At 42.0% G+C, this 24,420-nt stretch overlaps 1 protein-coding gene across 1 annotated transcript; it reads left to right on the top strand.

Moving 5' to 3' along the window:
* Positions 1–1,365: 1,365 nt before the first annotated feature.
* Positions 1,366–17,721, top strand: arhgef19 (Rho guanine nucleotide exchange factor (GEF) 19). Its single transcript, XM_084428146.1, has 16 exons — positions 1,366–1,897; positions 11,001–11,652; positions 12,095–12,619; positions 12,763–12,895; positions 12,980–13,056; positions 13,183–13,421; positions 13,516–13,676; positions 13,792–13,944; positions 14,056–14,185; positions 14,328–14,402; positions 14,492–14,581; positions 15,190–15,353; positions 15,479–15,637; positions 15,790–15,869; positions 16,577–16,681; positions 16,795–17,721. Exons 2-16 carry the CDS (start codon positions 11,022–11,024, stop codon positions 16,950–16,952), a joined length of 2,880 nt encoding a protein of 959 aa, XP_084284272.1. The 5' UTR covers positions 1,366–1,897; positions 11,001–11,021; the 3' UTR covers positions 16,953–17,721.
* The last annotated feature ends 6,699 nt before the right edge of the window (positions 17,722–24,420 follow it).

Raw genomic sequence — 24,420 nt, forward strand, 5'->3', positions numbered from 1 at the left:
ATGAAATTGAAATAATTGGTCACGGATTTTTTTTTTTTGACAACTGTGGTCATTATTCATTTTCAACGTATGGAAAACAGCAACTTGAACATTCCTCTAAATATCTAATTTTGTGTTCCACCAAAGAAGAACAAAGTCACACAGGTGTGGAACAACATTAGGTTGAGAAAAATGATCACAAAATGTCATTTTTGGCCAAACTACCCCTTTAATTCCTAGTTACGCCTGTCCTGTCGAACAATGCCTAATTGTACAAAAATGGTTAACTTGAACAAGAACGAAAATGATATGCTTGAACAAGTTAGAAAGGTGAATAAGACAACACTAATGCTAAGCCACTGAAGTTCTGTGTTCCAGAGCTTGAGCGCTGATGCCAGCTGGCAAACTTATCAGATCCTTAATCTTTGGTTAACACGTCCATGTAGGCAGCTTCTGCCCCACTTTTCAGCTGTACTTTCTGCAGATCTCTGGTTCTCACATTCCATTTAATTTGATCACACCACTGAGGCCAGATTTGTACGTACAACCTGCCCCTTTGAAAGCCTTTACCAACCAAAAATGCATCTACACCATCCCCCCTTTTTTTGTGTGTGGAATGGATGGATCAAGCAACTCTGATATATTAAAGTGAGAAGCAGACAGGTGTTCTGATAATGATTTGTCTCTGACCCCACCCACTCAAAAATCGAAAAAGAATCTCCATCGCCTCTGGCTCTTAAGACTTTTTTTTCCTCCCTCTCCTTCATTTTTTGATTGTTATGATTGCTGTGCGTTCCTACGCTGTTCAGCCTGCAGGCGGGGTTGGTTGGTACATGTCAAGGTGCTGAAGTATGCAACGTGGACAGCAGCCCCTTTTGCTTATTAATAACTATGTAATACCTCTGTGTGCTTCATCACCTGCAAGAAAGACCCCGTTGCACACCGTCACGCTTTAATGTGCTTTCCCCACTGAATAGACTAATTTCTCAGTGCAAACACATCAATAATTGGCTGGAGATTATCATGAAGGGGTTTTGTTTACCAAAGAGTTCAATGATTTTTCTGCTGATCTTCTAAACTTTCACACGTGCTTGCTTGATAGACGGCTCTTTCAGTTCTTCATAAGTGAATAAATGAGGTGTGCAAAAGGGAGAGGAGTTAAAGAGGATTTAAAGAGCATATCTGAGTGAGTTTCGGCATGCCCTCTCAGCTACTCGCTATCTTCAAACTGATACTTACCTAATTATACACACACACATGCACACACTCGCATGCACGAAAGGATATTCGCATACAGTCTTCTTCCCACCCTCTATCTCTCGCCCCCACCAAACTAACCCTCCAAACCGACCGCCTGCTATCCACTTGCAAAGTACTGCTGTTGACACACAGGAATCCAGACACACACACACACACACACACTCATGCTTTTTCTCCCTCCTTGGCAGGAAGGACTCTCCTCTGAACCAGACGACTGCTTGCGCCTCTCTCCTTTTCCTCTGCTGGCAGGTGTTAGAAATAAAACCATAAATAAGTGCAAGAGGGAGACAGCGCGAGAGAGGAGGACAAATGTCTTTCTGCATTTGTTGCTGGAGAGAAGGGGAAATATGAGGAAAGGGGAACTATATGGAGGAGAAATCTGTATTTTTAAGTAGCTAGAACAGTTAGTAGGGTTTCATTTGTGTACTGTCAACTGTATTTTTGTGTCTGAAGGGGATTGAAGTGAACACTTGGATCATCTGGGCTCAAGCCGCAGCATGCTGACTGAGTTATAGAGCAGCTGAGGGGAAACAAAGTAGCCGAGAGGAACACAAGGCAGTCATGGACACTATAACACCTCAACCACAGTCCTGGATGACTTGGATTTGCACACTGGAGATGGACCCCATCCAGCCCACAGTCCACTGATACAAATGAGGTATTGGCTTTCTGTAAATCAAAATCTGTGCAATTTTAGATGATATAACCACACTGTTCTGGGGAAAGACTGTGTACTTTCTGTTTATGAGGATGATTTAAATATGCAGTTGACCAATAGTCTGAGACCACATGGAAATTCTAGGATCCAGAAATAAATGAAAAGTTGTAGGATTTCGAAAAATTGAAAACAATGAAACGATGTGAAGTGAAATTAGGAAGAAATAGTTCAGAATCTGCATTATTTCTACGTCGTTTAATCAGGTAAATTTGATAATGTGAACTTTGTACAGATGGTCAGATGCTCTTGCTTCCATTAAAGCTCAATATGCTCTTTGGATAATCTCAAATCATGCTGGAGAACATGATCATTAGGTTTTACTTTAATTTTCAGTAGAAGTTCAATTATAACTTTAATTTCAGCTCCCAACTGCTGTCCATATATAATTTATTGTGAATGTTATTGAATATGAATTATATTTAATATGATATATATGTATATATAATAAGTCTAGTGGTCTCAGACTTTTGGTTCTCCTTGGTTGTTAACTGTTCAAAGAAGTGGCTGATCCTACTGTCATTTTTACACATTGTAATCTGCCAACAACAAACTTATCACTGCTTCCTGTTTACTGTGTGACATGGTGAATGTTTAAGGTCACATAAACTTATAGGTCATTTATACCTGTCCCGCTGAGTTTTGCATTTGCTGCCAGACCATTTTGAACAGATGCTCATGCATGCAGTATGATGTTTTGATTTGCACATCTGACGCTCATCACCTGTATAGACAAATCTCATGATACGCCTGGGATATGGTCCAGTTTATAAAATCCTGATAGAGCAGGCAGCAACACTGCCCTCCAGCCCTGCTAACAGACACAGTCAGATGCAAATATGCCCGTGCTGCACGATCGCTTGCAAGCTACTTAATGTTGCATGCATAATAGTTCGATAGATTGAGCAGGATATGACCCTTAATATTCTACTGCTGCAGGGAGCAGAGATGGTAAGTGTGTGCATGCGTGAGCTTCTGTTGATGTGAGGGGCAGGTGAGTGCTTGTCTGGAACACGCTGTAAAAGAACTGCACATGGATAGATGGCAGTGCAGTCATGAACTCGATGTCAGGGACGGTGTTTTACTGTGTGAAGCAATATAGAAATGTTAGTTGGTCAGTTTTTCCTCATGCATCTTGCTTTTTTTTGGCAGTGGATTGGTTTTGCTCAAATAAACAGTGAATTCTATTACTGATTGACATAGGAAAGAGGACATATGTGTTGCTCAGTTGTTGCTCTTTCAGATATCATAAAACTTTCATTTAAGTATTAACTTTGTTCTAGATCGATTCCTTAGAAGAATAAAAAGAGCTGACACAAATGAGATCATTGTTGATGTACAGTAAAAGAGTATGAAGCTAATAAGCTATAAAATATTTATGGATAGCAAAGTCCAGATAATTTGCTCTTGGACGAGTTTGATAAGAACTGTTTTGAGTTCATGAAATCTGACTTTTCATTGCATGCTTTCTTGTCAAATATGTGCATTGATGAGATCTTTTCGGAAACGCTAGAGGAGACAGGAGTTTAATAGGGTGTTTTCTTTGAAGAAAAAACTATTAGTTTAGTTTAGTTATTGTACTAGTTTATTTGTAGTTAATTCTTTTGAATATCAAAAATATATAGTGTTATTCTGGTATTATTTATATACTAGTTTTTGAAAAATGTTTCTATTTAGCTTTATTTTTTTGTTATTTTAGTACTTAAACTTAGGCATCATTTCTAATATTTTGTCTAAGTTTTCTTATACACTGATTGTTTAATGCCATGTGTGGAGCATGTGTTGTGTAGAGTGTTTTCTTTTCTTTCCGAGAGGGAGGGTGTGACGTCCTCTTTATGACCTAGCACCTGTCTGATGGAAGGCTTTATGTTCTCCTCTACACTGCTGTGCGAGAACAGAAATGATCCTGACTGCCCGGACGAAATTATTGAACGGCAGAAACCTTGCAGCTTAAACTGGTTTTATAATATCCAATTTTAGGAAATTTGCCTGGAAACTGAGATCCTTTTAAGATGGGTCATGAGTGAATGCCAACATGAGGATGTGGGGTAAACAAAAAAGTATCAAGTCACAATAAAATCTCCCTGCCTTATTCTTCCTCATCCTGTATAGCTCCAGAAACCATTGTCTGCATGTGCTGCGTCATTTCATTAGATGTGTAAGAGATATCCTTTTACTATTGAGAGTGATTATCCCATACAAATATGCACTCAGACTGGATGGACTTTGTGTACCAGATGAATTGTCTGTGAAACTCTTCCCTATTCTCCACTGACATCTATTGAGACCCTTGAAGACATTGAATTTTGTAAGCTTTTAGGATGTATAATTGAGCATGGATGGATCCCACAGGGTGTGGTTTGATGGTGCTTTGCTTTAGTCAACATGCTGGCAGATATGAACATCAGAGAGACAGTGGGGGCGGACGGACCCTTGGAATGTCTATCGTAACCTGCGGCTTGCCGCTCCTGCAGCTCGGCCGTGCCAGTCTGTGTGTGTTTGTATGACTCAATGCATTCTCATAGTTCTCAGCAGGTTTGGATTGCTCATTTATGCTGGTAGAGATAAGAACAGATTGGAGGGGGGCAATAGATGGCACAGGATGTTTAGTACAACTAAACTGGAATGTGTACCAGGAAAATATGTTGTTTTTCCTCACGCTTTAGTGTAAATGACAAGACATGAATTTTTTTTTGTCATATAAATTAATTGATTCAAAAAAATTAACAAACAAAATTTAAATCGGTATTTATACATATAATGACTTGAATATACCCCTTATATTATAAGCATGTTTGTCATTTCTGAGTGAAAAATTCATTTTGATATGTTTTTTAGGATATAATCAGGGTGAAGCCTGAAAATAAAATCTTACTAGGTAGTTATACTCTTACTAGGTGGTATAATCTTTTATATTTCTTATATTTATTTAAAAATATATATTGCTATTATGCTTTTGATGTATAAATATATATTTTTTTATAAATATGTGTTTGTTAAAATATTATTAGTATCATTATGTTTATTATGTTAACTTAAAATATATTATTATTATTTCAAAAAAATTCCAAATTAAAGTCATGTGGAATCAGCATGCAGAAACAAAAACTTTGTAAACAAAAAAATTACCTGAAAAAATATAGTCAAAATAATGATTAGGATTTGTACACTCACGTGTTACCAAGGTGTAAAGAAAATATGTGTATATGATAATATAACTTTTTTCAGGATAGTTATATCGCATGACATGCTTAGAGATATTCTTCCTCTTTTATGTCATTGACCTAGATGCCGTGTTATATATTTATGCTAATCATTCAGTACCATGGTTTCCATGGAATACAATATGGTACAACCACAGAACTTTTTGTGATCAGAAATGGTTATTTGTATCGTTTGACTTTAGTGTAATGCATATCATTGTGTGACACTGATTTACCCTATAAAGCAAACTTTTACTCCTCTCTCTCTCCCTCCCTCCCTCCCTGCCATCATTTGTCCTGCGTAAGGAGCACCTGCCCCATCACCTGTCAGTTGGAGGCAACAGGCTGATTCTGTATCTGCACCTACATGTACTAGAGCTGCAGTCTGGGGGAAAAGGACGCCATGCCACACCCAGTAATATTCCGTCCCCACTCTTTGCATGCAAAAACGTTCTCTCCTCACTTACCCTCATTTAGCTTGTCGAATTCAGGTCAACAGGGCCACTCGGGGTGGAATGGGTATCTAAAGCCCCTTCACTCAACTGTTAGTCTTACTGGCCTTAAAGGGCTTGTAAGGGCTAAAAAAAACAGCAGAGCTCACCTGCAGAATGAACAGATGGTGAAGGAAGAGGTTTGGGGAGCAATAAGAACAGACCTTGTTTGTGTGACTGCACGCTATTAGTGCCTCCCCCAATGGTCAGCACAGATAGGATGCAGCCACACAAATAAGGCCTGTTCTTGTTGCGTGAGCTCAGACAGACGAGACTCTTTGTTTGTTCTCGGGTACAGCTTACTGGGCAATTTAAGTGGAATGACAGAAGCGCAGTTATTTGGGGAATGTGGAAAGTGTCAGATCTTTATTGGGAGTGGGGGTCGGCCATGATAATGAACTTGCTTTTCTTCGGCTCACAAAAGGCTTAATGGTTAACCATTTTTATTGTGTCCTCATTTTGCCTTCACAAACTGTCCTTGGATTTCAAGACTTAAACTTTAGAAGAAACTGGTTAGTGTGATTGTTGTACTGTGTTGGAAGGCACTAGCACCGTTTGAAGGAACTTTTAGAAGTTTATGGTTTAAAAACGCTATAATCTGCATCTATAACATGCTATTAAATTGCCAAAAAAAAAACAAAAAAAAAAACATAATTATATTAAGATGCGTGGATATCCTGACATATTTTTTGTACATTAAATATGCTTGCACAAATGTATGTCAGTGTTTTAGGGGATTTGTTTTTGTGTGCGGTGCACATGTTTGTGTTTGTCTATGAAAAGTGATCCTGAAAAAGCCAAGCCCTACAGGTATGTGTAAAAGGCCTTTCTCTGGCTCCGCTCTATGCACACCTGTTTAGCTACACAGCCTGCAGGCTTTTTCAGGCGCTCTGTTTCCTTGGACCTACTGTGAATAAAATCATTTGTGTTTTTATTTGATTACATGTATTGACCTGAATGCGGTCTCTCAGAGAAAATCTTGAGGAATTCCAGCAAAACTTTAGACCATTTATAGATTAAAATGATTATGTCTGCATGTTACAATGTCACAAACCTTTATTGTCGTCTCCTGCATGCATGGTCAGTCTCAAGGTGTAAGCAGTGTACAGATCACATTTCAAAACAAGCTGCTTCGAGTGACTAGTCTTTACCTGTCCATATAATAAAGGGGGGGGGGAGCATTCGCCTGGCTCAGTTCACCTCCCAAGCAGCGACTGAAAGAAAACAGGAAGTTGAGTGTGAATGAGTGTGAAGTGAATGGAACGGTGAAAGTAGGTCATCGTTGCAATGGGACACAAATTTAGCGGCACAGTAAAGAACTGATTGAGCTGTATAAATATGGCAAACATCAGCAGGAATACTGAGTGCAGTGATGCAAATATAGTAGTAAATCATCATGATACTGTGACTGACAAAGAGATGTTCGCGACCCATTTAACTTTCATAATCGGATGTATTTCTAAGTGTAAAATGTAGGGTGGGGCTTGATTTTAACCCACTGGGAATTGATTGGACACACCAGAGCTTGACACACCAGAACTGAGACAGAACGAGGGCAAATTAGCTACAACAATAGCCATTTGGCTATTGTTTAACATTATCCAGTAAGTGACGTCGACGGGCAATCAAAATAATTTCGGAAGAAGAGTAAGTTATTATGTTTTGATTAAAGATCGTGAGGACAAACTATTTTTGTCTTTGGAATAACGTGCACTGAGGAACTGATTAATAAAGTAATTAGGGTCAATTTTGATTTTACTTGACATTATTTTTTGTTAAGTGGTTATCCAAACATAAGTGGACTTCGGTTAGTGTGAAGTGCTGTGGTTTCTGCTTAAAAAATGCAAGTATTCAAAGCACTATATTTAGTTTATTGTGTGTATAAAACTGAAAATCATCTGCACTCATACTGAACTGCAGCATGTGATAATAGTGCTTTGTTTCCACACTCAGCCCTACTGCTTGTGTGCATATCGCTCCTGTATTTGATAGGGTGTGTCCGATATGGGAGGTGTTAATGTTGAAAGAAGGTGAGTGCACGGATGTCCTAAAGGTGTGGTTTCTTTAAGATGAGACCATGTGGTTCAAGGTGGTCTGAACAAGCTCGGCTTGCTAGAGTAATACCTTAAACCAGGTATTGTTACACTTATGGGCTTCTCTCTTGCTCTCTCTCTGTTGTGTTGGTGTTGAGATGGTTGAGGGCAATGTCAATGCTTTGTGAATGTGAAAAGGGATTTCGCTGTCTGTCTTGATGGAGTAGGTGGAGGAAGGCCTCAGGCACTTTTGGGGATCAGGCCCCACACCAAACACAAACAAAGAAGTGTTTTTCACCTCCAGATGTCCTCACTCACCCCACCAGAATTTAAATGCTATTATATAAAAATCTCAACAACGAATTTGCATCTTTTGTTGTAGAATAATACTTTTACACATGAGGTGTCCATTATAATGTCATCCATTATATAAAACATAATATTTTTATTATGTATTTTTTAAGCAACTCTGCTGCCCTGTCTAGATTCAAGAGTAAGGTGTCATACCATTTGAGTTTAAGGTCACTTCACGACAGGAAACTATTAAAGAAATAGTTCACTTAAAAATGAAAATTCTGTCCTTATTTACTCGCACTCATATTGTACCGTATCTGTATGCTGTTATTTGCCATAAAAGGAGACTGTCTGAATAATCAAAAAATATAAACCTTTTCCATTCATCTGAAGTTCATCATCAAAACATTCAGGAACGACAATGAACAACAAGGCTGAGTAAATCATGACAGAATATTTGTTTTCATTGATCTATCCCTTTAATCTTAATCTTTGACAAATAATGTTTATCTTTTATTTGTTACCATGCATCTTGCCATCAAGTTGCAGCAGCTGAAAATGAGCAGAGGTGTTTGAGTGTGAAAGGCAGATGCCATGATGCACCCTGGATCTGGGCTCTCTGTCACAGGCCAATTAGATCAGCAGTGTCAGCCTGCCTCAGAGCAATATAACATACAAACAGAAGCCTATCACACCACACTGTTAGACCCTGTGCTCAAACAAGCAAAAAATTCTACAAATTAATAGGGGGAACATTTTTTGTTTTTTTTTGGTCTTGTTTGGTGTTTTCATTCTGACTTTTAAAACTTTTGTAAAATGTATATACAGTAATTTATAAAATATTTATTTTTATTTAACAGTAGGATTGAACTCAATTTAGTGATAGCTGTATGCTATGAAAAATATTCAAATGCAAAATATTAGTCCTAATATCAATTGTTATTGTTGACATCGCTGAATATATTTGTGTATTCATGTGGTTCTTAACAGTCTGCATGGGCTTTTGCAGCATTGGTTTCTTTAATCATAGCAACAATGAAGAAGATGGCAGTTTTCAATTCATTTACTTTGTTGACGCCCTGACTTACAGGAAGCCTCCAAAATTACAGGGAGAATGTATGCAACAAAGACCAAAACATAAGGAAATAACATGTTGAGAACATGGAAAATTACATGGTGGATATTACTGAGAATTGTAAAATGGGCAAGACATCAAATTGAATGTATGGAATAGATATATGGTAATGAACTGTAATGTAGTGTATTATTCAATTTGCTATATAGTAATAGCTATGCACAGCGTTCACAAAGTGACTGTAGCTATTTGTACAGTACATTTAATTTGTGTAGCACAGTAAATTGTAATACAATTATATTTTACAACAGCTCCCAAGTTTTGCTTCCACAATTTGACCTATTTCCAAATGACAGGATATTCAACAAGAAAAACTGTAGTGCAGATGTAAATGTGAGTTTGCTAAAGCATTGCCTGAATAGCTATTTGGCAACTGCTTTCATTATCTAATAGCACGGGAAAAGGAAATGTCATTTCAGAAGATGAGAAGGTTATTATATGTTGATTATAAGACAAACTGAGAATACCAACTGACTTTTATTTCTCTGTGTGCATGTGATGAATCCAGATTCATTCCATAAATCTCACATCTCCTGTGCAACTAACAACATTCTGCATCTGGGGAAATAAAGGAACCTTTGTTTAGAGTATAGGGAACAGGTACCCATTTGTGCAGTGTGTTTTTGGGTTTAGTTGTGCAATGTTGGTACAGATGTGCATAGTTCTTTTCGGGACAGAGGGTCATATTATATGGTACCTGGGCTTTTCATATATATATATATATATATGTGTGTGTGTGTGTGTGTGTGTGTGTGTGTGTGTGTGTGTGTGTGTGTGTGTGTGAGAGAGAGAGAGAGTGTGTTTTCTTGTGGATCATATTAAATTCGTGCAGTTGGATTTAGCCGTGTGTACAATCAGCTTTAAAAGAGAAACTGAGATGAGGGAGACTATAAAACTTTGTTTCCTCTCAGAAAATGTGCAAAGATTTGCAATAGGTATTTTTGAAACTATTACAATAAACAGTGATTTATTCAGTTTAGGTATTACCTTTTATTTTCTGGTTCATGACATACAGACACCTAAATTGCATGCAAGGTAGAGTTTAAGACACCTAGGGGCAACCCAACTAGCATCTTTAGGTGGATTCCATCTCCAAGTTTAGAAAATATCTCTTTTTATTTCACAGGTTAGTGATTAAGGCAGATGTGGGTCATCAGCACTGACATTTTGCTGAGGCTTCATTGCTTTAATAGCCCAGGAAATGTCATAGCTCAAGCTATCTTAGGCTTGCCTGTCCCTCAGGGCAAGACACTGAATACTAATAAGCATTGCTTCTCCCATGACCCAGATTTGTTTAGGTAAATAGAAAGCTGTTTGGAAACATGGGAAATATGCACAAAAAAAAATCCAAGATGACATTCTCAGTCAGGTTCTTCTTTGTGAAGCATTCCATCTCAGGTATAAGCTGCTAGCAAGACTAAACACTTGCCCATTATCATAGTTTGAGAAATCAGAGTGTCCTCATGTGACTGACTTTGTTTCTGTAGTGCAGCTTCTGCATGAAGATGCCGTTTCGAGTAAGGGATCCAGCTGTAAGTGATGTAGATAAGTATAGGGGTGTAGGGCTGCATGCTGCGCTCTTTAATTAGAACAGGAAGACGCATCGGCAGCGACTGAGCCAAGTCTGCCACGGGGGGAAGAGCAGAGACTGTTCAGCGAGACTTAACTTTACCCAGTGGATCACCAAATCCATTAAGAACTGCAGAGATGAGCCAAGCTTTACTGTGCATAAATCTGTGCTGGCACAACAAAAACATTGGCCAGAGGGATCTATTCCTTTGTGCTGAAATTCGGAAATGCAGCATCTCTCAGAACAATGGTTATGTGGGTACATTAATTATAATACCTTACATTATTTCTGTCTGTTTTTTCCCCCCAATTGCTTTGCAGTACCCATGTCCCTCCTGAGCCATGCTCCCTGGCTATGGATTCTCTCCTCTTCTTGATTTCCAGCCTCACCTCCAAGCGTTCCATTGCAGAGGCGAGAGCTCTGACATGTGGTTCCCAGGCTCAGTTGAGGCCCAGGCTCTGAGTGACTCTCGGGAAGGTAGGCCTCTCCTGCGGCAGCATCAGCACATTGCGGTGTGTCAGCAAGAGACATTGGCCTTCATTGACCTTCAGCAGCCAAGCGTTAATGGTTTCCAATCACACACACCGGAAGACTGTAGTTCCTCTCTTTGCTCCAAGCCTGTCAGATGCAATGGAGGCAGTCCATCTGACTTTGCCAAGAATGGGAGTACAGACACAACACTGGACAATTATTTGACCCAGGATAGCAATAATGTGGAAGTGGCTCAGGATCAAACGTGGACAACCATTACTGGCTTACCTGAGACCGTTTATGAAAACCCTGAACCAGAAGTTAAGGGTCTCCGCTCTCGAGACTTATTTCTGCCTCTGTCCCCATATGCACCTGGGGACAGGAACTCTATTGAGTCTCAGCAGCTGAGTTCCCCCTCTTCCCCCTTAGAGTTCCAAAGTCTGGACCCATTTCGCCCTCAAAGACGCACCTCTTTGGGATCCATAAAAGAGAAGTCCATAAGTAAGTGCCACTTTCACTTAACTAAGTCTTGACACATTGGCCCTACATTCCTGTTTTAAACAATAAATAGTTTGTCACAGTGCACAGTTTTTCACCACTCTTGAAACTGTACGGGAGCTTTCGGATAGATGATTCTTCTTAGTGCAATCCTTAAAAGCATACTAATGTCCTGTCAGATGTTTTAATACACTACAGTAGTTGTTCCCAAGTCTGTCCCTGGAGGCTTCTCAAAACAATACACATTTTGGATGTTGGAGTTTCTACTAATGAGTTGAGTTGAATAAAGTGTGTTTGTTTAAGGAGCTGTCCAAAATCTGTTCTATTGACAGGCCAATAAGAACAAGGTTATGTACTACTGTGTTAAAGTGATAGTGTCTGTTAAAACTACAGGTGAATGTAACAAGTGGATGGTACCTTTTATCATGTTCCTTGTTGCTAATAGGGCGTAGGATGAGGGTGTACTCTCCAGACACTCAGAGTGATGAGCCTCTCAGCAGCCCAGGTGTGGAGTGTGATTACCTGCTCCCAACATCCTTTGAATCGTTCGTAGAAGGAGGGCTTGGCATGGTGGGCTCTACTATCCCCACATCCCAAAGTTCCAGCCCGCTCCCGGGGGTAGATGAGGACCTCTCTCTTCTTGCCACACCGACCTCTCCAAAGCCATTCTTAGATATCCCTCAAGAGGTTGCAATATCAGAGGGGGGAGTAAATGATGGGGGGAGGCAGAGGTTGGGCCTAGAAGACTGCAGAGCCCTGGAAGGCCCTGCCCTCAACAGTGGGACCTCACTGCCTCTGTCCCATTCTCGTTCAGCAGACAATGAGCGCCGGCGCTTCTCTGCTTCTGAGCTCATCTCCCGCCTGCAACTCTCCCAGAGGAAAAACTCTTTTACCCTTAAGCTGGGCAAGTCTCTTTCTGCTCGTGTGGCCTCCCGGGAACGCCACCTGTCTGGAAACCTCAGCTCAGACTGTAAGTGACTCATCAGTACTGATTAGCTTAATGAAAGACTTTATTGTGAAAGTCCTTTGCTGTGATGTCATTATGACACGTCAGTGCTATATTTTCAGCTCTATCCCTTTTGTATACTTTCTCCCTCCCTTGTCTGTTTGTAGACAAACCCAACTCCAGACGTTGCTTCTCAGGGGGATCAAGTGACACTGCACCACATAGTCCGGTGGGGTCTGCACCACCACTGCCCTCTGCTGAATGTAATCTGCCACTGCACAGGAGGAGTTCAAAGCAAAGGTGGCTCTAAAACTCAGTTAGTACCCACAGAGAACAACGTAGTGAGTAGAATATAACAAATTCTGTTTTAACATATTTTCACAGGATGAGAAAGGTTTCCATTGATGAGGATGGAGGCAGTCCTCCCAGCTCTAAACGTCTATCAAGATTCTTGCCGAACTGTAAGACCAATAAATAAATAAATCTGGAATTTGATATATATATATATATATGTATGTATCTATGTACATTTATATTATTTATTATATTTTAGTATCATTTACCATTTTTCTCTTCCTCTCTCTCAGTGATTTTGTATCAGGAATACAGTGATGTTGCTATCAACAGAGAGATTCAGAGGCAGCAGGGGGCAGAGCCAGGAACTGATGAAGAAAGAGGGGACTCTGTGTCCCCAGGCAACCTCTCGCCATCCAGCTCATTCCGCTCATCACGAGGCTCCGCCTTTTCCCTTTGGCAGGATATTCCTGATGTTCGGTCCAGTGGACAACTTGACAACTTCAGCAATGAAGAGCGCAAACTGCAGGAGGTGACTCCACATTCAGAAAGTCTGTTTTGTTTTTTTATCAACCAGCAAGTTTTGCTGAAAAATAAATAATTATTATTTTTTCTTGACTTTTCAGGCCAAGTTTGAGTTAGTGACGTCAGAGGCCTCATACATACGCAGCTTGTCTATTGCAGTTGACCATTTTATGATGTCTCCTGAGCTGTGTGAGAGTCTTGGGATGCAGGAGAGGCAGTGGCTCTTTTCCAAACTGCCTGATGTGAAGGAAGTCAGTGAGAGGTAAATAAAGAGTGTTTCAATGTTTTTGAAAGAGTGGGCCTTCTGCTGAGATGTGCACAGTTGAAATCCCTGTTTTTTGTCTCTCTCTCCCTTTCAATTCTCCCTATGTCCATAGGTTTCTTCAAGATCTAGAGCATAGGTTAGAAGCGGACATTTTGCGTTTTGACGTGTGTGACATTGTCTTTGACCACTGTCCTGCACTGCGGAGGGTTTATCTGCCTTATGTCACCAATCAAGCTTATCAGGAACAGACCTATCAACGGCTACTGTAAACAGTCTTTTACTGTAAAAAAGTTCTCTAACAAGCATACTAATGTGCATGTTGCAATTATTGCCCTGTTTAAGAGGTTCATACATTTGCGTTGTGGCGTTTTCTTAGGCAAGAGAATCCTCGTTTCCCTGGAATCCTTGCTCGCCTGGAAGAGGACCCAATATGCCAGAGGCTGCCTCTTACATCGTTCCTTATCCTTCCTTTTCAAAGGATCACACGACTCAAAATGCTAGTGGAGGTATTCCATCATGGACAGTGCACAATCTCTATCTTTTCAAATGTTCTCTTATAAGTTGAAAGCTATCATCAAGCTTTAGAACCAGGCTTACAAAATTCATCAGTTAAATTGTCTTGTGGTTATCAACCTTGTCCATTAATAGAACATCTTAAAGAGAACAACTCCCGGATCACGAGATGAGGACACTGCCACCAAAGCACTTAATGAGCTCAAAAAGGTGAGTAAAGTAGGAGAGGAATTTATAATTGTCACAAACAATGTTTTAAAAATCATGAAATGAAAACTAAATGTGCTTTGCTGCACTAGATAATAAAGGAATGTAACTCCAGTGTGCAGTCCATGAAGAGGATGGAAGAACTAATTCATCTAAACAAGAAAATTCACTTTGAGGGCAAGGTATTACACCAAGCATTTATTGTAATGTTTAAGTAGATATGTTATATCATGCAGGGGTGTTGGGGCAGTCTTGGCCTAATAGAGAGTCTGACTGTTAACCCGAAGGTTGCGGGTTTGATTCTCAATATGGGCAGGAAATGACTTAGGTGCCCTTGAGCAAGGCACCTAACCCCAAATCGCTCCCCGGGCGCCACAGCAAAAATGGCTGCCCAAATGTGTGTCCATGGTTTGCAGTGTGTGTGTGTGTGTGTGTGTGTGTGTGTGTGTGTGTGTGTGTGTGTGCGTGCGTGTGTTCACCACTCACTACTCCTAATGTGTGTGCACTAACTTGGATGGGTTAAACGCAGAGGACAAATTCCGAGTATGGGTTACCATACTTGGCCTTCACATGTCACTTTCACCTACACTTGTATCATGCAGGAGTGTTATACAGCAATTTTTATTTATTTATTTATTGAGAGGCTAAATAATACATGACCATAGGGACCATTTGTAAGTGAAGTGTGTAATTGAAAGGTGAATCTCAATTTGAGAGTCTATTTTTAACCTACAATAATTATCAAAAATATACAAAATTCTTTTGTAAAATTCTATTTATTTTATTTTAGATTTTCCCTCTCATCTCTCAGTCTCGTTGGCTGGTCAAACATGGTGAACTTCTGGAAGTGGACACACAGAACTTGAGTATATCTGGGTCTAAGTTTAAACTCACCACTCGCCCTGTGTACCTTCATCTGTTTAATGACTGTCTTCTGCTGTCCCGGAGGAAAGAGTAAGTCTAATGGGATGGGAGACCAATGTCCAATGTAATATTTGAATCAAGCAAAACCATTTGAAAACCCTGTGTAAATGATATAAGTATGCTACACAATTTGTCCTTTATCTTTCCTGTCACAGCTCATGGAAGTTCATGGTGTTTGTACATGCAAAGATTGAAGACCTCAAGGTAAAAGATCTAAGCCAGAAACTTCAGGGAATCTCAGGATTCATATTCTACCTGCAGTTATGTGAGGGGCAACAGCTAAAACACCAGATTCTGCTCAAGTCACCCACAGAGTGAGGACATTCACATAATTCGCAAATATTAACATCCAAAATCCTGTCACTGACAAATAGATCTGAGTGTTCCTAGAAAATGAGCCACACCAGGAAATATATTCCCACAAGGTGCATAAAACGGAGTAAAGAACATTTTGTTTTATATGTAGGAGCAGCAAACAGAGGTGGATCACAGCCATGTTTCCCTCGGACCCAAAGGCAGCCATTGAGCAGACCAATGAGAATGATGGTGTGTAATTTCTTTGTCTCACTCTTGTCATGCAATTCAGATTTAACTACATTTAAGATTTAACACTGTTATCTAAATGGCATGTTAAAAATGAATTGTGGCTGGTTGCATTTGGTGGTTCATGGCCAGGTTAAGCCGCATGGTATGTGTGTACCAGATGGTCCAGATACTTTATGATGATAATAAAGGGGGCTGTTTTGCCTGACATATAAAGTCATCAGCTATTTCACTGACACAACATTGAAAACAAAGTGGAATATACAGTTCTGCTCAAGAATATCCTGTTTACTTGTGAACTAAGTGCCTCAAATAAAACTCTTAAAAGGCATAGTTCACCCAAAAATGGAAATTCTCTCAACATTTACTCACCCTCATGTCTTTTAAAACCTGCATAACCATATTTCTACTGTTAAACAAAAATGTGGTATTTTGAAGCTTCTTTAGATGGAACATACAAAAAAAAAGATCTGCCTTGTGGTGCCAAGACTTACATTTGCATACAAATCATTTAAGGGATACTCCGCCCAACAATTACAATTTTCTCAGATGAACACAAATGAAGATTTTTAGAAAATCTTTGTTTGCGTTCCACAGAAGAAAGAAAGTTATATACATGCGAGACAGCATGAAGGCGAGTAAATTATTAGATTTTTTTTTTTTTTTGGATGGAGTATCCCTTTAATGTTTCTCTGCATGTGTCTGTACAGATCTATCTCAAGTCCAGTGCATCAAGAGCTACCAGTCACAGGAGCATGATGAGTTAACGCTGGAGAAGGCAGACATCCTTCAAGCTGTAACAATTACAAGTGATGGTATGGAAAATAATTTCCCTTGTCCTGGCTATACTCCATTTTTCCCTTTTGAAGAAGAGAAGTGGGAGGACTGCAGAAGAGATAAATGAAATTTGAATGTTTTTACTTCACAGGGTGGGTAGAGGGGATTCGGTTGTCGGATGGAGAGAGGGGCTGGTTCCCCAAATCTTACGTGGAGGAGATCACAAGCCGCAGTGCTCGTTTGCGAAACCTCCGTGAAAACATTCGCATTAAGTGTGTCTCGCAAAAATTAGAGGGAGAGACTCTCTGAGACCTTGAAGTATGGGACATTGTTTTACTTAAAGCTTGTATTTCAAGATTTTTAACCCCTCGGTTGAAATCGTGGGGGTCCCCCTAAAGCCAGGGGCCCCTAGAATCGTCACCACCATTCGCCCCGCTTGCGACGACCCGGAGCATATGGTGCTGCACTTTCTGACAGCCCACAGACGGACTCTGCTTAAAACATAGCTGTCCCAGGCTCACCATGTGGGTGCACAAAATCTGGATATATCAGCTGTTAAAATGTTTAGCAAAATAACAAGATCTAATTTAAATGGGTTAGTTTAAGGTGGTATAGCACTCATTTCACTCTCAAGTGTTTTAAGGATTTATCTTCAACCTAGTGACTCAGATAGTTTAATAAAATGAGATGTCTTGATGTTAGCTGATTCACTGAACAGACACACAGTAAAGCTAAATGCTTGCTTTTACTAGTGAAACATTGAAACCAAATTGTGGACTTTTTGAATGATGTTGCTGTTGCAACGTTTGGAAATATTACTTTATGCCGCTAGTCTTCTGTAGATGATCATTTACTTAATAGTATTGGTGTAATAACAGGAAGTGTACTGTCAAATTATGACCATTATTTATGTCAGTGATTCTGCTGTTTGCTTGTGAATTTGTTGTTTTGGTAACGCAGATTTTTTGGGGCAATTTCTTTGTGGAGTACTGATTTCCTGAGAATGTTAAATCACATCGGAAAAATAATCCTTTAAGGTAACTTTGTAAATAAAAAATAAATGCATATATTCTAACTGAAAGTGTCTCAAGTGTCTGTCTGAGAGCAGAAAAACAAAAACAAACAGGTTTTAGGTCGTGTGTAAAGTTAACCTTTATTCCCAGCCACGTATGCTCACAACTATAACAAAGCACGTCTCATAAACTTCAGTTTCATTCCAGGCTGACCTCATATCCCATGGGGCAATAAAGCAGCCGGGTAGCAGGTAAACAGAATAGTTTCTTTGTCACAGCTGTTCTGAGAACCTTGAATGGTTTCCAACTGCTGTAAATCAGAGGTGAAAAGCTGCAGAAAAGAAGCTGCAGTTAGAGACAGATAAGAGACGGACTGCAGAGGCCCAGGAATGCATTTCTAATTAAAGCCATTTATCTCAGTAAAACATTTCCTATCCATTTGATATAATGTGCTGCACAAAATGCATCCATGCAGATTAAAGTTACTTCTGCTATGGGTTTGCACAATAATTAGCTACAGTATCTGTATAGCCTCTTTAGCAATTGACTAGCAAATGAACACAATGATGGAGTCAAGACTGCTTATAGGTTATACATTCTTTGTTCAATTTCACAAGTATTATGGTAACATATTGTTAATGTTATTTGTCATTGTTTATGGAATAACTGTATTAGTAATGTTCACATACAGTGTGTGGCACCTATTGTATTTTTATGAAATTGGCAGTGATCGATCTTTTCTTCTACCAGCCAGAAGAAAATATGTCAATTTCGTATTATATATATATATATATATATATATATATATATATATATATATATATATATATATATACATATATACATAAAAAAGTTGTCCATTATGATTTCCTGCCTCATGCTCACTGATTTGAATCTCTTCCCTTTAGATTTCCTGCCATCTTCAATATTTTTTTTCACTGCTACTCTTATCAATTCGATATCCAATATCCAATCTTCAACAAAGTCTCTGGTGTCTCTAAAGTCTTAAATCCCTATATGTTTCTAGATAATCTTCAAACCAAACCACACAAAGGTTATATTGAATGGATTTCTGAGTATTAAGCTGCATTTTTAAAAATAAAACCACAAGTCAGTGCCAGTAGCAAACAGGAAATAGGGCTAAATCTACCCCCAAAGTATCAGCGTATCGAAATGAAATTTAATAATTTGCATTGCTATACCATGCCCTGGGGATACATGATTAGAGCTGACCAGCTCTGCAGTCTTTAGATCCCTTGCATGATAAACATATTTCCAAAGGCAGGCATATTGCATGTGCACTGATTTTAATTTGAATGTGTCTTTTTGAAGTATGACTTTTGAGTATGTCTTTTGAGTATGTCAGTATGCCTGTTTGGAAACACACCAAAGCTATGTCTAGAGTGGGTACAAATTGTGGCTGGAAATCAAAAGGATGAAAGTTAAAGTCTGGCCTGGGGCGATCCTGAAGTTGTAGCCTACCTCTGCTGTTCTTGACTTAGTGTCTCGCTATAGGTGCTGTGCATGCTTGTAGACTTAAAGATTTATTGTGGCAATGTATAATTGCTACATGCAGGTATATTCAATTTTGTATATTCAAAAAGAAAAAAAAGTTGCCTGAAAAATATAGAATCCTAAAGCAGTACAGACACTGATTTACATCCCTGTTGTACCCTGGGATGTGTCATGTGATATGATGTAATTTTATTGTTTATAATTGATAATGATATTTTGTAGATTTTCCTCTCCCGTCTTGACTGTTTGTAGACATTTAACATACTGCCCTCTGCTGACAGTAATCTGCAACAACACTCACTGGGCTTGACCAATAATACAATGACTGGATTGAGAACCCACGTTAGTTTGACTATTTTTCAGCTCTTTCATCATAATATGATGGTCATAGTATATAACCATTTACTTTGATGAAGATGGAGACATCCTAGTGGTTTAATATGCATATGGTAAACAAAGAATTTGCTATTTCAGTGTCTGATAGGCCAACATATTTCCCTGATCCTTCTTATTTCATTAATTGGTTTTCTAAATCCACAAAACTTAGCCCTGGGTCTTCCGACATCATTCCTAATCTTTTGTTTTCAAGAGATTGTTTACGTAAACTGCATGTTCTGTGAACATTTAAACAGTTACCAAAAAGGCTGTCTAGAGTCTCGTTTTGTCTTGTTAACAGTTAAACTGTTGTAATTGTTAACAAAACGAGACTCTAGACAGCCTTTTGGTATCTGTTAACAGGTGTCAAATCCCTCATTCACTATTCCCTACTTTAGTCTACTAATATAGTTCACATTGCTTACCTGGTAAGTAAAGTAGTAATGAAACAATCTGTCTTGAAATCGGTCAACTACCTTGTATAAACCGCAATCAAACAATTTATTAGTATGATTTCGCTGTGGACGCTATTTTCTGGCGAGACGCGGGAAGGTAAAACTTAAAGGGATAGTTCACCCAAAATTGAAAATTCTGTCAGTGGTCACTCACCCTCATGTTGTTTCAACCCCGTAAGGCTTTCATTCATCTTCGGAGCACAAATTAAGATATTTTTGATGAAATCTGAAAGCTGGCTCACTTCTCCATCTAGGCTTTTATGGGATCGAAACTTGCCGGCCCAGAAAAGTTAGTAAAGACATCTTTAAAATAGTTCAAGGGACTACAGTGGGCTCAACCACAAGTTTATCAAGCGACGAGAATACTTTTTGTCCTTAAAGTCGTTATTTTTGTTGTTTTTTGCTCACAAAAAGTATTCTCGTCGAGTTGTTGCTTGATAAACTTGTGGTTGAGCCATGTAGTCACTTGGACTATTTTAACAATGTCTTTACTAACTTTTCTGGGCCGGCAAGTTTCGATCCCTTAGAAGTCTATGGAGGAGTGATCCAGCTCTCAGATTTCATCAAAAATATCTACATTTTTGTTCCGAAGATGAACGAAAGTCTTACGGGGTTGGAACAACATGAGGGCGAGTGATTACTAACAGAATTTTCATTTTTGGGTGAACTAACCCTTTAACATTCTGCCTGTTAACTTATTATGTTCAACTACTGCCTTCTACCTTCCCACAGCAAGAGATAACATGAAGAAAGATTAGGGGTGACAGAGAGCAGCATAAACTAGTGAATGAAAATATTAGTTCCCTTTCATGGTCACTCCGAGTTATGTCGGATGACGACGAATGGGGTTTCGCTTAGAAAGCCTATCACCTTCGAGTATAGAAAACGAGCCAATGGCAATGAAATGCCATGGGTCTGCGGAATTTGCATAGCGTAACTCCGCCCCACCTCGTGGGTATATAAGGAAGTATGCCGGCAACATGCAGATATGTTTTCGCTTCGGAGCCGAGAGCTGCTACTTCACTCCATAGAAGCCTGATTCCTGAGTTACTCTTTATCTCTTCATCTTCGAGACGAGCAAACTCTCCGGTGTTGGTGTGACGGCGATCTCCAGCGAGTGCACATTACCCTGCTGATCTGCTCAGTGATCTGACAGATAGTGTGTTTCTCCCTGGTCGCTTCAGCATCCGTGGAGTTTTTCTTCTCACAAAAGAGCTTGTACGCGGCACGTCTTTTTAAAGATACCTCGCCCGTGCACTTCTGGTTGTGGTTGCAATGTTTCCTCCTTTGATGGGCACAATCGCTGCTTTGTGTGTTTGGGCATTGATCACGCTAAAGCAGCGCTTGTGGATGACTCATGTTCTCACTGTGGGAACATGACCATCTCCGCGCTACGGTCGAGACTCAATGAGCTCATTCGAGTGAGAGTCCCCCCATCCACACCCCGATCTACGGTCTCCCCGAGAGGCTGTACTTCGGCTGGTGGCCGGGGTGACCTGAGGGTGACGGTGTGGAACAAACCGCCGACTCGTCCACGGTCCACACCCCCCTCTCCAGCGCCGGTACCCGCGAGTGTTCAAACTGAGACCGCTGGTCCCTCTACGGAGGCCCCGCGAATCTCGTTTGGCGCTCCAGAGGAGGATGCAATGTCGATTGCTGCATCACAAGGTGGGCAGGAGTCATCGGGAAGTGAAGATTCGGCTGTGCTGCCACCTTCGGGCGGCCATTGGGCTCGAGTGGTCCCCGCCACCCGTCGGCGTCCAACCCCAATACCTTTCTTCCCGGATGTGCATGAGGAGGTCACGCGGTCCTGGAAGACACCATTGTCTTCCCGTGATCGTTCGTCGACCTCCTCCGCCTTTCCTCCTCTCGATAAGGCCGCTGCTTGTGGGTACACTGGGGTTCCCCCGGTGGAACGTTCTGTCGCGATGCAGCTGTGTCCGGCAAGCGCTTCCTCTCGTGGTGACCCTAAGCACCCATCCAAAGCCTATAGATTTTCGTCTACCTTGGTGGCGAAGTCTTACAGAGCGGCGGGACAGGCAGCCGCCTCTTTGCATGCCATGGCCATCTTGCAGGTCTACCAGGCCCAGATGCTCAGGGACATGCACGAGGGACATCTCTGGCTGAACCTGGCTGATATGCGGGAGGCCGAGCGGACTCGTCTGCTCGACACCCCCATATCCCAGGCCGGCCTCTTCGGTGGCGGCTGCTCAGAAGCAGACTGAGGCGATCAAGCATATTCTACCCCGATGGCCCGCTGCTGCCTCCACCCAGCCGTCGGCACAGAATTCTCAGCCTGCTCACCACCGAGGGTGCCCTCCTGTGGCTCCCGCCCCTCCTGCACGGCCCCAGCAGCAGCCTCCACCCGGGCCGCATCGTGGAGGAAGCCGCAGGACGGCGCCACAGCCCTCTCAGGGTTGACAATCAGTTCTTCACAGGAGATGGTAGCAGGGCCACTCCTTCCCCTGGTGGAGGGCTGGGGGAGAATCTTTTGTTCTCCACTCCCCGCTGCTCGTCCAACGACGAGCAGTACCCTAATGTGGTTAAAGAAAGAACTGGTTCCCCGAACCCTGAGCACACAGAGTTCTCGGATCATAGTGCGCGCCGCCCACGGGTCCCGCCACTATCGTCCCCCTCTGTCACAGAGTTCTCGGATGACAGCACGCGCCGCCCACGGGCCACGCTCCTCTCATCCCCCTCTGTCGCCAGACCCTTGCCAGAGCACGCCCCCGCTATGCCACCCTCGCCTGGGCCGGTCATTCCGCCTTGCTGCACAAATGACAAATGACCCCGCTGGCGCAGTTTCTGGGAGCCTGGCTAGAGCTCCCCAGACTGTCCCGCTGGGTCGCGAGAACCATCAGGCTCGGCTACGCGATTCAGTTCGCGCGCTCTCCTCCCAGCTTCAGGGGAGTCCGCTTCACTATGGTCGGTGGCAATGCCCCTGTCATGAGAGCGGAGGTCGCCACCCTACTGGCGAAGGGTGCGATCGAGACTGTCCCTCCAGCCGAAATGAAGTCCGGCTTCTACAGCCCTTACTTCATTGTACCGAAGAAATCCGGTGGGTTACGGTCAATCCTCGACCTGCGCGTCTTGAACCGCTCCCTTCACAGGCTGCCGTTCAAGATGCTCACGGCCAAACACATCCTCCAGTGCATGCGGCCGCAGGATTGGTTTGCAGCGATCGACCTGAAGGACGCCTACTTCCATGTCTCCATTTTACCTCGACACTTTCGAGGGGCGGGCATACCAGTACGCGGTTCTCTCATTCGGGCTAGCCCTGTCTCCTCGTGTCTTCATGAAAGTCGTCGAGGCAGCCCTTGTTCCCCTCCGGGAACACGGGGTTCGCATCCTGAACTATCTCGACGACTGGCTAATCCTAGCTCACTCTCGAGACCAGGTTTGCGAACACAGGGACCTAGTGCTCCGGCACCTAGCTCGTCTGGGCCTTTGGGTCAACTTGGAGAAGAGCAAACTCTGCCCCGTGCAGAGGATCTCTTTTCTCGGTATGGAGATCGACTCGGTCGCCATGTGCACGCAGCTTACGAGCGAGCGCGCGCAGTCACTGCTGACTTGCACTGCTGACTAGAACGAGTTTCCCGGCATGTTGTTGTATCAACAGATGCCTCCACCACGGGCTGGGGTGCCATGTGCAATGGACATGCTGCTGCGGGCTCCTGGACAGGACCCCAGCGCCTTTGGCATGTCAATTGCCTCGAGTTGCTGGCTGTACGTCTCGCCCTGCACCACTTCCGTGCGTTGCTCAGGGGTCAGCATGTACTAGTCCGATCAGACAATACCGTGACAGTAGCGTACATCAACCATCAAGGTGGTCTACGCTCCCGCCGTATGTCGCAACTCGCTCGCCACCTCCTCATATGGAGTCAGAAGCATCTGAGATCGAATCCTCCTTGTCCTCCCCTCGTACCCTCTTGGGACCTCTCAGTGGTTTTAACTGCCTTGGAGCCTCTGCAATCAGTGGAGCTTAAGTTCCTGTCAATTAAGACAGCGCTCCTGGTTGCTTTGGCCTCCATCAAGAGGGTAGGGGACCTGCAGGCATTTTCGGTTGATGAAGCGTGCCTGGAATTCGGGCCGGCTAACTCTCACGTGATCCTGAGACCCCGGCCTGGATATGTGCCCAAGGTTCCCACCACACCCTTTCGAGACCAGGTGGTGAACCTGCAAGCGCTGCCCTTGGAGGAAGCAGACCCAGCCTTGGCACTGCTCTGTCCAGTACGCGCCCTCCGTGCTTACGTAGACAGAACGCGGTGTTTCAGGACCTCAGACCAGCTCTTTGTCTGTTATGGTGGGAAGCTGAAGGGAAAGGCTCTCTCCAAGCAAAGGTTGTCTCACTGGATAGTGGACGCCATTGCTTTGGCATACCAGCAGCAAGGTCGACCATGCCCCCTTGGTGTGACGGCC

Source organism: Rutilus rutilus (genome assembly GCF_951802725.1).
Source record: "Rutilus rutilus genome assembly, chromosome: 13".
Taxonomy (NCBI): Eukaryota; Metazoa; Chordata; class Actinopteri; order Cypriniformes; family Leuciscidae; genus Rutilus; species Rutilus rutilus.